The sequence below is a fragment of the Primulina eburnea genome, unplaced genomic scaffold (genome assembly GCF_022965805.1).
Source record: "Primulina eburnea isolate SZY01 unplaced genomic scaffold, ASM2296580v1 ctg1320_ERROPOS1310249, whole genome shotgun sequence".
Taxonomy (NCBI): Eukaryota; Viridiplantae; Streptophyta; class Magnoliopsida; order Lamiales; family Gesneriaceae; genus Primulina; species Primulina eburnea.
In genome coordinates this window covers 13,800-28,523 of record NW_027330849.1, presented here as the reverse complement: position 1 = coordinate 28,523, position 14,724 = coordinate 13,800, and the positions used below count along the sequence as shown (strand labels likewise).

At 34.2% G+C, this 14,724-nt stretch overlaps 1 protein-coding gene and 1 pseudogene across 2 annotated transcripts; one reads left to right on the top strand and one right to left on the bottom strand.

The window, feature by feature from the left end:
* Positions 1–4,803: 4,803 nt before the first annotated feature.
* On the top strand, positions 4,804–7,479 carry LOC140820667 (ultraviolet-B receptor UVR8-like). Of its 2 annotated transcripts, XM_073180984.1 has the most exons (9): positions 4,804–5,005; positions 5,094–5,238; positions 5,342–5,452; positions 5,559–5,619; positions 5,840–5,958; positions 6,313–6,398; positions 6,533–6,734; positions 7,098–7,151; positions 7,238–7,479. In XM_073180984.1, the coding sequence occupies exons 1-9, from the start codon at positions 4,977–4,979 to the stop codon at positions 7,475–7,477; spliced, it is 1,047 nt and encodes a 348-aa protein (XP_073037085.1). In that variant the 5' UTR covers positions 4,804–4,976; the 3' UTR covers positions 7,478–7,479. The 2 variants fall into 2 exon arrangements, with proteins under 2 accessions (XP_073037085.1, XP_073037086.1); XM_073180985.1 differs by lacking the exons at positions 7,098–7,151; positions 7,238–7,479 and adding an exon at positions 6,885–6,961.
* LOC140820652 (NADPH-dependent diflavin oxidoreductase 1-like) lies at positions 7,479–12,385 on the bottom strand (annotated as a pseudogene).
* Positions 12,386–14,724: the final 2,339 nt, after the last annotated feature.

The window sequence follows — 14,724 nt, the reverse complement described above, 5'->3', positions numbered from 1 at the left end:
ACGCATTTCTAAATTTTCAGATACCGCCAAGCTAATCAAATACCGAAACGTAATTGCATCCATCACGAAAGAATACGTTTCTTCATAATCAATTCCAGGCCTTTGAGAAAAACCTTGTGCAACAAGTCGAGCTTTATATCTTACGATTTCATTTTTCTCATTTCGCTTTCGAATAAAAACCCATTTGTATCCAACAGGTTTTACACCTTCAGGTGTAAGGACTATAGGTCCAAAAACATTACGTTTATTTAGCGAATCTAATTCAACTTGGATGGCATCTTTCCATTTTATCCAATCCTACCGATTTTTACATTCACCAAAAGATTTTGGTTCATGATCTTCGTTATCATTTATGATGTCGATTGCCACATTATAAGAAAATATATCATCAATTTCATCTATATCTTTTCGGTTCCATATTTTTCAAGTATTAATGTAATTGATAGAGATTTCATGATTCTCGTCAGTTTGTGGTTCTGACAGAACATTTTCATCATCATGTGTTTCTTCAGGAACACCATTCTCTATTTTGTGATCATCATGTGTTTCTTCAGAAACATCATTCTTTATTTTGTGATCATCGTGTTTCTCTATGAATTTTCTTTTTCGAGGATTTTTATCCTTGGAACCGACTGGCCTTCCACGCTTCAGGTGTTTAATGACATCATGAGTATCTTCCATTTGTTTCTTTGGAATTTCAATTCGAGCATGGGCATTTGCAGCATGTATATATGATTTAGTTACCCCTTTTGTTTCTGCAAATGCATCTGGTATTTGATTTGCTATTCTTTGCAAGTGCACAATTTGTTGTACATCCTTTTCACATTGTTTTGTTCTTGGATCCATATGTAACAATGATGATACATACCACGTAATTTCCTTTTCGGTATGTTTCTGTTCTCCCCCTAACATTGGGAAGATTTCCTCATTAAAATGACAATCAGCAAAATGTGCTGTGAACACGTCTCCTGTCTGAGGTTCAAGATATCGAATGATTGATGGACTATCATAACCGATATAAATTCCAACCTTTATTTGAGGTCCCATTTTCTTTCGTTGCGGTGGTGCAATAGGCACATACACCATACATCCAAAAATTCTCAGATGAGAAATGTCTGGTTCTTTACCAAATGCAAGCTGTAATGGAGAGTATTTATGATATGCACTCGGTCTGATGCGAATTAATGCAGCGGCATGTAAAATTGCATGTCTCCATATAGAAATAGGGAGTTTTGTTTTCATAATCATTGGTCTAGCAATCATTTGCAGACATTTAATCAATGATTCAGCCAATCCATTCTGTGTATGTACATGAGCAACAGGATGCTCAACAATGATTCCCATAGACATACAATAATCATTGAAAGTCTGGGAAGTAAATTCACCAGCATTATCAAGTCTAATTTTCTTGATTGTATAATCGGGAAATTGATTCCTCAATTTTATTATTTGAGCAAGTAATCTTGCAAATGCAACATTTCGAGTTGACAATAAACATACATGTGACCATCTGCTGGAGGCATCAATCAATACCATAAAGTATCTGAATAGTCCACATGGTGGATGGATTGGTACACAAATATCACCCTGAATACGTTCAAGAAACATTGGTGATTCAGTTTGGATTTTGCATGGTGATGGTCTTATAATAAGTTTTCCGAGAGAACAAGCTTTACATTGAAACTTATTATTCTGAAAGATCTTCTGGTCTTTCAACGGATGACCATGTGTATTTTCTATAATTTTTCGCATCATTGTTGGACCAGGATGTCCCAATCGATCATGCAATTGATCAGTATTGAAGAATTATCAACTACCATGTTTGATTCAATTGGACTTATATATGTATAATGCAATCCAGTAGAGAGCATTGGTAGTTTTTCAATCACATATTTCTTTCCTGATTTATATGTGATAAGACACATATATTTCTCATTCCCTTCATTCATTGTTTTAGTATCATACCCATGGGAATATATATCATTAAAACTCAACAAATTTCTTTTCGATTGTGGTGAATATAAAGCATCATTGATCAAAAATTTTGTACCATTAGGTAACAAAAATTGTGCTTTACCACATCCTTTAATCAAGTCTACAGGACCTGATATTGTATTCACCGTTGTTTTTGTTGGTTTTAGTTCCAAGAAATATCTTTTATCTCGGAGGATAGTGTGCGTTGTACCACTATCGGGTATGCAAACTTCAGCTTTGCTCATAGCATTTTCCATATTTGAACTTCAAAAAAATATGCAATGAAATAAATTACTGGCAATATATATTTAAATATAACACATATCATAATTATACAATAAAACATTATTCTATGAATACATGAAAATAAATTATTGTACATTTATATTCTACCATTATATTGTTCATTTTCAGAGAAACGTTGAGAAAATCTGCAGCATCAATACTGTTCATTTCTATCCCACCAGCATATTGATCATTTCCAGATAAATCATTCATAAAATCACCAGCATCAAAATGAGTTGAATCACTCAAACGGTCACTGCGTTCAGTGAAGTTGGTCTCCTTTTCTTTCCCCTTTAATGATTCTTTATAAAGTTTACAAAGGTGCTCAGGGGCTCGACAAACTTTGGACCAATGTCCTGGAGTATCACATCTGTAACAAGAACTTTCATATCTTTTTGAGTGATTCTCATTAACACTTGTATTCTCATGATGCCTTTTCAGTGGATGGTTTGGGACGCTCTTTTGAGATGAGTTATAAAAATAACTATCTCTATTATTTTCAAAACCACGGCCGCATCCACGACCACGACCAATTCCACGTCCACGACCTCGACCATAACCTTGTCTTTGAAATTGATTTTGGTTTCCAGGTTTAAATTCATTTTTACTTACAACATTTACTTCTGGAAATGCTGTTGATCCAGTGGGTCGGGACTGATGATTTCTCACTAGAAGCTCGTTGTTCTTTTCCGCCACAAGAAGACAGGCGATGAGTTCAGAATATCTCGCGAATCCACGTACTCTATATTGTTGCTGTAGAGTAATATTTGATGCATGAAACGTGGAAAATGTTATTTCAAGCATCTCAGATTCTGTGACCTCATGTTCACAAAATTTTAATTGCGAGATTATTCTATACATCGTCGAACTGTAATCACTGACTTTTTTAAAGTCTTGGAATCTCAATGTATTCCATTCTTCCCGGGCGGTCGGGAGTATAACTTCTCTTATATGTTCGAATCTTTCTTTTAATCCCTTCCACAAAGCCATGGGATTTTTTTCAGTCAGATATTCACATTTCAATCTATCGTCGAGATGTCGACGCAAAAATATCATGGCTCTTGCCTTTTCTTGTGACGTGCATATGCCATTTTCTTTAATGGTCTCGCTTAGACCCAATGACTCAAGATGCATTTCTACATCTAGAGTCCATGGCATATAATTTTTCCCAATAATGTCAAGAGCGATGAATTCGAGCTTTGTCAAGTTTGCCATGGTGGTACTAAAAATCACGATGCATTTTATTAGTTAATGAATATTGCAATACAAAGTAATGGATAAACAACAAGTAAGAGTATTCGTAAAAATAAAGAAAACACACGAGGAGGATATTCTCCGATAAATACAAGACTCGTGAGTATGATAACTAAAATAATTAAAAATGACCTTGCGAAAGCCATATTCTTTTTTTCTTCTAAAAATTTGATGATGAATAATTTTTAGAGAAGAAGAGAAAGTTGGAGTGATTGAATGTGTTTATGTGATCATATTTATAGGGCAAAAACTAGCCGTTTTTTACCATTTATGACCGTTGGTGTACAAAAAAATAAAGGTATGTATTTGTATAATTTTATGGTAATAATATGGTATATATAATATTAAACATGTTTAAATAATTATGTATATCATATCATAATATTATAATGAGTGTCATAATTTATTTTGTTTAAAAACCTTATAGGCTTTTATACTTGTCGTATCCATTACCGAGAGTGTGGGATGTCGTCTTAACATCCTCCCAGGATTTATAACAAGTTTATGAAAAATTTATTTTATTATTTCTAATAATAACATTATATTTTATATTAAATAAATACACAATAAATAAATAATAGTAAAATAAATATAATTACTTTTGTTACCTTTTTCTTCTGTTTGGAGCTTGGAAAAGTATGTAGGACTTTTAGAGCTTCGTGCTGATAACGTGTTGTGAAAAAGTAAAAATTTATGGTAAAAAGTAAAAATCTCAAACTCTCAAAATTTACCAAACTACACACTTTATAATATTTTTCTCTCTACTCAATTGTTATTTTCTTCACAAATGAGAGATCTATTTATAGAGTTTCATTACACATAATCCAAAAATAAATTCATCATTACATACATCATCACACACTAATTTTCAATATTCAACACCTAATTTTACCTAATTTTCAACATTCAACATTCAACATTCAACATACACATTTTAATATTATATTTTCAACATAATTTATTAGGTTTATTATTATATAAAAGCTATAACTCACTTTTTGTGTTTTTTAAAAATACTTTTAAATTTTTATGTTTGTATCAATGAATAAAGATTCGTGATTCAATTATGTATACGAACATATATCTCTATATTATATTTCATACGCATAAATCATAATATAAATATATTAACTTGATATGTTTTTTTCCCTAAAAATTTAAGATTTTTTAAATAAAGTTATTAGGTTTAAAATTTTAAATTAAATATTTTTTGTATGAATTACATTTGTTATAATAATAAAATTGATAGAAACTCCTAAAATATATTGGGAATTTGTTTCTGGAAGTATCATCCATTCCATGGAAAGATGGTTTCCGAGTCAGATACGCGCTTCAATTCAACTTGAAATCACTGTTGAAACCTACCCAAAATTTGTGGCTGCGCAGCCACAGCCTCCATCGAAAGACACGTTCTTTGAGAACTTGTCGTAGAAGCCCGCCGGTGCAGTGGCATCCCACTAATTATGGCCTCCAAAACTGTTGTTATTGCATGGTCTCCCCCATTACCTCATCAAACTACAGTCTACCCTACATGCTCTTTCTCAATTTTCACTCTTATCTAGGTTTCAATGGTTTTTTAGGGGTTCTGGAGAAGATGGGCAGTTGGGAATTGGAAACAGTGAGGAGAAAGAATGGGTTTGTGCCATTTCTGCTCTGAGTTCTAGCAACGTTTGCTCTGTAGTGGCCGGCAGCCGTAACTCCCTTGCTATATGTGATGACGGAAAGGTTCTAATTTTGAACTCCTTTATCTTGGTTTTACTGTATTTGATGATATGTCTATACTGTGTTTGATAGTGTGCTTGTTTGCTTGATGCTTGTGATGATTTAGTTATTTACATGGGGCTGGAATCAAAGGGGAACACTGGGCCATCCACAGGAAACCAAAAATGAGAATGTTCCCAGCCAAGTTAAGGCACTTGCCAATGTCAAAATTATTCAGGTGTTTCATGGTTTCTTTTCTGTGACTTATTTATTTATTTGTTTTTTTGACAATGGTGTAGACTTTGGCATTCTTTGTAAGTAAAGTGTTCTGGTTTTGATCATAGGCTGCTATTGGTGGCTGGCATTGCTTGGCCGTTGATGAACAAGGTCGAGCTTATGCATGGGGTACGTCTACTGTTTTTGCTCAGTACCTTTTTTTAATGTGTTTACATTTTACAGAGGCCAAGTGAGAGTGGAAAATTTTGAAGTTTCAGCTTTCAAAGTTATTTGTGGTTAATAAGTGGAAATTTTGATCTCGTGCTAGGATAGTTTCGTGATTCATATGTGGACTAAAAAGTAGAGTTAGCTCCTTTTATTTCTGAACGGCGAACCTTCTTCGGTGCAGGTGGGAATGAGTATGGACAGTGTGGTGAAGAACCTGAACAGAAAGAAGACATGGGCAAACCTGTCAGAAGAGATATAATCATTCCACAGCGATGTGTGCCAAGACTTTCTGTTCGTCAGGTGGTTAAACTTCCGTATCTCAGTTTTAAGCATGGAAAATAATCATTTTAATACTTCATTCCCCTCGGATAATTGGGTTAATTAATATCAAAAAAATTGTTGCAGTGAACTTGTACTGAATGAAACATTTCAATATCAAGCATATCTGATAATTATTCTTCTAGATGATCTATGATTACCATCGACATTTATTCATGTTTGGCCCCAAAGACTTAGAATTATTTTTTATAAACCCAAGAAGCAGCATTTGACTGTTTTTGCCATGTGTTTGATTTTCTAATGTATATGCAATACGCATGCGCCAAGCCACTAGTCAGATTCACCGGTGACAGTCCTAACTTTTTCACCTCACAGGTAGCTGCTGGTGGAACTCATTCTGTTGTTCTTACCCGAGAAGGACATGTATGGACATGGGGTCAACCATGGCCTCCTGGAGACATGTATGTTTGGTTTACTGAAGTCTGTGATAAATATATTATTTTTTTTCTGATTTTTTCTTATCTGTTACTGGCATTCATTGGATTAAGTAGCTTAGTTAGTTGCTTACACTTGTTTAACGTCAATCAATCTACAGAAAGCAAATTTCGACCCCAGTTCGAGTGCAAGGTCTTGATAGTGTTAGGTTAATTGCAGTAGGTGCATTTCACAATTTAGCTCTTCTTGACGATGGAACTTTGATGGCTTGGGGCAATAATGAGTATGGTCAGCTTGGAACTGGTGATACCCAGCCAAGATCACAACCTATTCCTGTCCAGGGCCTCTCTGATCTTACTTTGGTTTGTGTTACCATCCTCTTTATATACTCTGTTGGCCATTAGTTTCCTTTTTCCATTGCATAGAATCTTGGGAGCATTTTATTTTTGCCACCAGTTAGTGATTGTTTCATTATATCAACTTCAACTAACTGTTGTGGTTGATTATTATAGTAATGATAATTTCTGAACAAAAGACGGTGAATAGAGATGGAATTTTGAAGGTTATATGTTATGAAATTACTAATATCACATGGCAATAACAATTTGGAGTTCTATGGAAAAGAGTATAGTCTAGAACTTACCGTCATAATAAATTTTGATAAATAGAACATCTTTGATTTTACTTATGGTTGGACTTAAGCGATTTTCTGCATTGTTGTCCAGGTTGATATTGCTGCTGGAGGATGGCATTCTACCGCGTTGACTGATGATGGAGAGGTATATATTATGTCTCTTCATTCAGCTAAAAATTTGTGCATTTGAACACATGTCGGTGCTTCTATCTAGTTCATGTTTTTCTTTAGGTGTATGGATGGGGCAGAGGGGAGCACGGAAGACTTGGATTTGGAGATGACAAGAGCAGCAAAATGGTTCCTCAAAGGGTTCAACTTTTAGTGGGCGAGGACATTGTTCAGGTTCTTACATGTATCAGCATCCTTGTGATTCTTATATTAAAAATTTGTAATGACTTAAATAAAAATGCAACAAACGAAATGCTCCTTCAGCCTTCCATTCATTTCGTTGCTTTCATAAAAATTGAGTAACATCAGTTTGAAGTGCTCTTGTTGGGTCAGATTCATTTTGAAGTGCTCTTACTTCCACAAATCCACGAAAAGGTGCACATCCCGTTCCAGGACCAATGAGGATAAGAGGAAGGGATGGCGGTGGAGGAGGAAGCGAACCTTTCTTAAACCACACTGCTACTAGTACATCTGATGAAGATTAAATACAATTTGTGAAAGTATATAACAGGAGACTAAGATTTTCTTGGTATAATAGATAGAAGTCAGAATATGATAATGGACTCACTCTGCTGAGGATCAAGACTGGCTAGCCAAGACGAGCAAAGACCTGAACGCTTCCTCTTGTATGGGGTCTTCCACGTGACCACACTTACCGTTAAGTGCACTTGATTTGGATGAGCTAATGACAAGAAGAGATGGAGAAGGCCCTTGTTTTTAATGGAGGAACCAACTGTACCAACCATTCGAAGGGCATTTGCACAGAAGGGAAATCCTCCAATACCTACATTACATTACAGCTCCGGTGAAAAATGAGTAAGAATGCAGAGTAGAAAAGAGTTCATAAATTCTCCTCGTCCTTCTAACATAAATATGAAGCACTTGAACCTATCAAAGAGCACGTTATCTGAAAACCTAAAAAAGATTACCTATTATATCGCTGATATGAAGCAATATTTAAAGACGATGCTCTTATTTTTCCTTTGTTCATCAATAGAAAGAAATCACAGTTTATGCGTACAAAACAAAATTATTTCCTTGATGCAAATGGTTTAGTGGTATATTTTCCGAAATATAACAGGTCAGAAATAAAAGTTGCAAACCAAGGACACTACCATTTTCCCGGGACAAGATGAAACATCAAAGGAGAATATCAGACAAACGTCTTGCATTTTCCAGGGTTGATCACATAGTACATTTTACACGTAAAAAGACGTTGAAAAAGGTTTACATAAGAAATAAGAAAATCTAAAGGACAAATGAATGCAAAATAATACTTGTAGAAAATTAACAATATCTTGTCACCTCTAAAACAGTCCTTCGCTCCTTCTGGTTGTATTGGTATAGATCATCTCTTCCTTCTGGCGAGGCAAAATATTGAAGCCTTTCCTTCTCATGTTCAGCACTGGCAAAAAAACTCATGACCTAAAGAAGCCCATAGATTAGAAACAACAACTGAATGTGTTATGGAGAACATCAGAAACAATTGTCTTGATAATAAAGCAGATGTGCAAGATTAAGATATTGCGACACAGGATACACCAATCAATCATATCTACAATTCAGAATAAATTGACAAAGCAAAAGATACAAATCAATTGGTACAAGCTTACCTCAAAGAAGTAACGTCTAGGAGAAGCTGAGGCCACATCCATATTCAGCTCAACAAAAGTTTTTAGTTTCACAGGGAACAGGGAGGTATTTATCCCAGCTTTATTCCCTTTATCTCGCGGCTGAATCTAAAGACAAGTATTGTAATGAAAATAAAATTGGAGAACTAGTTAAACAAACCAAATCCACTTAGATAAAGCACCAAGCAGCAATTTATCATGGTAACCAATGCAAGAGTCCAGTGGTTCGTGTAACATGTATGGACAACTGATGATTAAACAAGACATAGAAAAAAGTATTAAAGGAACGATCAAGAGGGGATAGTATTACATTTGTGATATTGGCACACGGAAAACATTGAAAAAATCTTCAAGAAAAAGCACCGATAAAGAAATTCAAATGGAGAACTACATACAGTTATGTAAGACTCAGGGTTCAAATTACAACGCTGTATGAAAGCATCTACTGCGGCAGAACTTTGACCTGGAAGAATCTCAAGAACATCGCCCACTTCATATTCTATTGACTGCAGACATGAACACAACAAATTAATAGAAAAGAACATATGTATGGTTTTAACCATAAAAGAAAACGGACAACTGCCTATTTGAGAATGTTTAGCATGACTTACAAATGAAACAGCATCGAACTCAAAGTGGCGCACATCCTTCCCACTGCCCTCTCTACTTAATCGAAGATTCTTGGTCTATAATTACAAACAAACTTGATCACTAAGGTGCAAATTCGATATATATGATAACTGTTCATATCTATCATATTTTCAAGCAACTCAATACTCATGTTTACCGGTAGGAGCATGTGTAACCTATGGATAGTTATATACCTTGCACATGAGTTTCAAATAGACAGATGAACTGAAAAAAACAAATCAACTCATCCCTCTAGTACCCAAGCATTTCTAAAGAAAATTAACTAGCTGGGAAAAACTCAGTGCACATGAAACAAAATGCAAGTCAAAGGTTTCCAGATCAACCTGTAGCTAAAACACACTTCCATCAGCCCCTCAACCAACCAACAACAAAAAGCATTTGAATGTTGTCAGCAAGAACAAACAGACAAGAGTTGTTTGATCAAGTGCTTTGTCATTATATTGTAACCAATCAAATTCATGAACCAAAAGAAGTTGTTTTTGGAAGCACGTGTGGCCTCATAAAAACTTTGGTATCAATATATACATCATTACAAATTTACAATCAGTGTTCTTGTCAGTAGGTTGTGGGTAAATTATAGTCAAAACAGGCTTCCTGTGGATCGGAAACCTTTTCTATTTCTGTCAGAAAAACACACTTTCAAATATTCTCAAGTCAAGGATTTATCCCTAGGAAGAAAGATATGCTATACTGCTGAAATTTGACGGAATAGTTTTGAAAGACTCAAAACACTTGTAGATGAAGAAAGCACAACTGAACAGGTAAACAGAATATCACGACAACTATTTTACTGCTAAAGACAAAATATGATGATAATACCATTTTCAGGAAGCACTCAGGCCTGCTCTTCCCAGAAGGTACTGCAGGAGTCATTGAACGGGTCCTCTCAACCTGCATCTCAAGATACTTCAAACCTGTACAGAGTTTTCACTTCAATACGATCTTATAATGGCAGAAACATAGACATATTTCTAATAAAATAAAAACTTCGGATATCATCAATACATTATAATATCGAGGAATAATGAAACAATGAAATATGGAAGACTTGTTGGACTTTCATGTTCACCAAATATCTAAGAAACAAGTAACCTGTGGCATTTGAAACTGGTGGTACCCCTTCATTGATGTCGTGATATATAATTTGTGCTCTAGGTCGATCAATTAAAGCTGCATCTGGATTGACAAAAACTGGACCATTTGGAAGTAATTTGGGATTCATTTGATATAATATATTCCACAAGGAGGACATCCAGGGATCCAAAGCCCCTTCATACCTATGAACAAAATTCCAATCATAAACCTTTTATGAGAATGAATAATTTAAAATATTCACATTAATTTGAATAAATGAAAATTAAAAAGTTGAATATCTTAAAATATGCAGGAAACAACATAAAGTGCACAAATCATCTGAGAGCCATTGTCACAGGAATAGCCAGATGAACAATTAGCATCATACTACAAGCATTTTGGCAAGTGAAAATTAGTACCAAATGACACAGCCATTAAAATACACCATCAAGACTAAAATTTCGTGTTCTACACATATATGGACTACAAAAACTAGAAGGTTATTCGAGCACACTAAACTTGACTTCATATATAAGAGGAAAATAATTAGGTAGGAGGAGTGGAATTCCTAATGTTAGATGCACACTCCATAATTGCTCTGATATCCATAAAATGTTTATAATGCAGCGAAAATGTCCTATTGCAAACTGACACGTTTCCCTGTAAATTGATTACACGCTAACACCATTTGGACGTTGAATTTGCATCTCGCTGGAATCCAAACAGCATGAAGTGCTTTCATTTCTCATGTTTTATTGAATTAAACGGGGAAAGACCGTAAATTCCATATTGTAAATTTCATAAGAGCTAATGGTTAATCATCTAAAATCATGTGAATAAATATTGTACCCTGAAGGATGCTGATCATCTCCCAGACCTCTTTCAATAATTGCCAATGCACCAAGATCTAACAGTCGTTTATCGAGCTTCTTCGCTACAAACTACGACCAGAAAATCCATTTATGTCATGGAATTAATAAGCAAGGAAAGATTATGGAAAAAACTTTTTGAAGATGCAATCTGTTAAAACAATTATGACGGAACATTCCATTATGAGAATTTACAACCAAACATATGATACCTATCCAATAACAATACACCCTGGTAATCTGAAAACAGGAGAACCAAAAATTTCCTCTATTTATGGCAATTGAAAAAAAATAAGATCAGGCCAATTATATCAAGAAGATCACTTTTTTTTTCATCATTATATTTAGAATGTTCAACAAAAAAATGCATGTTTACAGTGCGGAAGAAGGAATACCTTCCTTTAGAAATAAGTTCATGAATTGTAATAAGGTGTTGATCTAGAAATAAGGTCATAAGATGATTTAATAAAGTAAAAATAAAAACTTTACATTATATTTTTGGTAACTTGAATCACCCAATCCAAAAACGGCATAACAAACTCCATTAAGCCACCCATGTGACAAATTTTTTTGCAGCAAAAACCTCCAAAACCCCTGCCAAATAATCTTGATTATGACGGATTAAAGCTAAGCACAAAAACAAAGAATTTATTATCATTAAACATAAATAAAACCTTAATAGAATCAGAGGCATCTCCTTGTCCTATGGTTGACACCACAAAAATCACTTTCTCTTTTTTTGGTAAGTCACTCTGGCCAAGTAACCAATATAATCAGCCTAAAAAACATTTAAAAAAACTGAAAGTTGGTATGTTCTGAAATAACGAGTAGAAGTATACCGGATGAAACTCATCCACAGAGAGGACAGAGACAGAAGGGCAACCGCGGCGCTCTGTCTCACGACCAACCTGCTCAGCAGCATCTATGGCATTTCCTGTTTCTGAAGCATACAATATCAGCAGATGCGTATTTAATTTCCCGTCCATTGTGCCAATCTGTTTTTGCATCATCAGATCTTTTAGGCACAGGAGCTGATCGTTGTAACATTACTAAAATAACTAGCCAAAGTACCTGCTTCTCGTAATCATTAATGATTCAAACTCAATTTGTTACCTCACATGATATATGTGTTGATCTTAAAAAATAATATTCTTTTGAAGCAATAATATCATATCATTAGAAATAATGATAAACTTCAATGTAAAAGAAGTAAAAAAATTAGTCAAAAAAATGTCTTAAAAATATAAGAACTCTGCTGATCTTGAAAGTTTGAGTTTAAAATCTACTACCCAAAATGTAAATTTATCTCTAGAGATTATAATAAAACAATGTATAAGAAGTCCTAATATAATGATTTAGTGAATCTGTTGAGAATATGTGAGAGATTAGATCATAAGATCTTGAAGCTCGTAATAAATATATTATCTCACTTGCAAGATCAAAACGAACAGATGAATCTGATATGACCACTAATAAAAGTAACATAATAAATCATAGAACATAAACTAATTGATTGTTAAAAACAAAACAGATGAAGATGAGGGCGAGAATATCTAATCCATTGAATTGAGTATGCGATTTATACAAATGCTTTGTTTGCAACCATTGTCCTTCAGCTTTTGAGAAAAAAATACAAAGGCAATTATGAATAAAACAATGTATCTAATGAATGTTTGAGTTGGTATAGTAGGTGAATAGGCCACTAATGTTGAAGGCTGGTTTTTGGCTTCCCCTTTTAATCTTCATGAGACAACTAAGATGTTAATATTCGACCATCCTACTATGTCCTCGTCAGAACTCAAATATAACATTATTATTCACAAAGAGTAGATACCAAGCCTTGTGGCCTTAGGAACAAAACTCGGGCTTCAGATTGAACAACTTGAAGGCTATACTACCTCGAGCGTGAAATTTGAACGGGGGATCTAGCAACCATGGGCATATAGATCTCTCTCAGCACCACTGTTTCTGTTTGAAATGAATTATCACTGATCTTAGATCAGTTATCCAAAGTTACTGGATTTTTTTTATATACATTAATATTGACATCTCTATCATTCATATAGGGTTCTTAAATTTTTTGAAATTCGTTAAAGTTCAACAAAATTCATCACCATCCTCGATAAACAAAAAGTACATAAGCTTTTGTTTCTAAATTTTTTTTAAAAAAATATTAATTGTTGTAATCATTTATGTCTGAATTCGATAAAATTTTAACAAAATTCATCACCATACTCAGTAAACAAAATGTACACAAATCATCAAGAGACCACCTTTAGTTGTCCAATAAACATAAAAACACATTTTGAATAATTTATTAATGGGAAGGCCACTCATTGCATAGATTCAATAAAATACATGATATCAAAATAAGACTATCCCTAGCGCAAAATAAAGACAGTCAACACTCCTCCAAAAGTGACAAATGTGAAAGAAAAGCATACTATATTCGTCTTTGTTTTCACTAAATTTAAATCCTCTATGTAAGAGTACCGAGAAAAAATGTTCAAGCCTTATTTGCAGAGAAAGCATACCAGTATAATCGATCATCTTCTTCAAATACTCCCAGAAGATTTGAAAGATTTGAATAAAAGTATTTATTATGATTTATTAAATATTTCATAAATAATGAATATGGAGATAAGCCACTATGTGTTTTTCAGGTATAAATTGATTTTCGAGTCATATGACCTATACAGGTGAGGCTTCACCTATGCTGCTCTTTTTACCATCTACTCTCCTGATTTATTCTGAACAAAAAAGACTTAAATCATCTTTTCTTCCTCCTATTTCTGAACATGATTATAATGTCATATATCAAATGTGCAGGGAGAGGAGCTGAGAAAGATGATTGGTTCTCCTGCTTACACTGAATGTAGTTAAATGTATTCTCGAGATTCAATATTCAAGTTTTTAGTTTCTTTTATTCGTACCTTCACTCTTTCAACATGCTGCACTCATTTACCCCATTATGTTTTCCCAACAGAATGTCACAAAGTCTGGATTAAATGGGTAGCATTTAACCACCACTGGCCTGACTCCCGATCCTAACCCATGATCTCAGTTTGGATGTGACAGTCCAAACCTCTGGAAAATTTAATAGACTGGAATGAAGAACAAACCTTCTCTTGCAGCTTTCAACTCATCTGCCTAAATGAAAGAAAGGAAAAAGATGAGAAAATGGAACCAAAACATTTAGCATGATAGCACCATCCTTCAAGTGTATAAGCACAGTTTCATCATTTCCTGTTATTTTCTAAATAAATGAAAAGAGTGATTCAAGTCTCTGCTGGTTTTGTAAGCCACCAATCTAACATATTGTTTT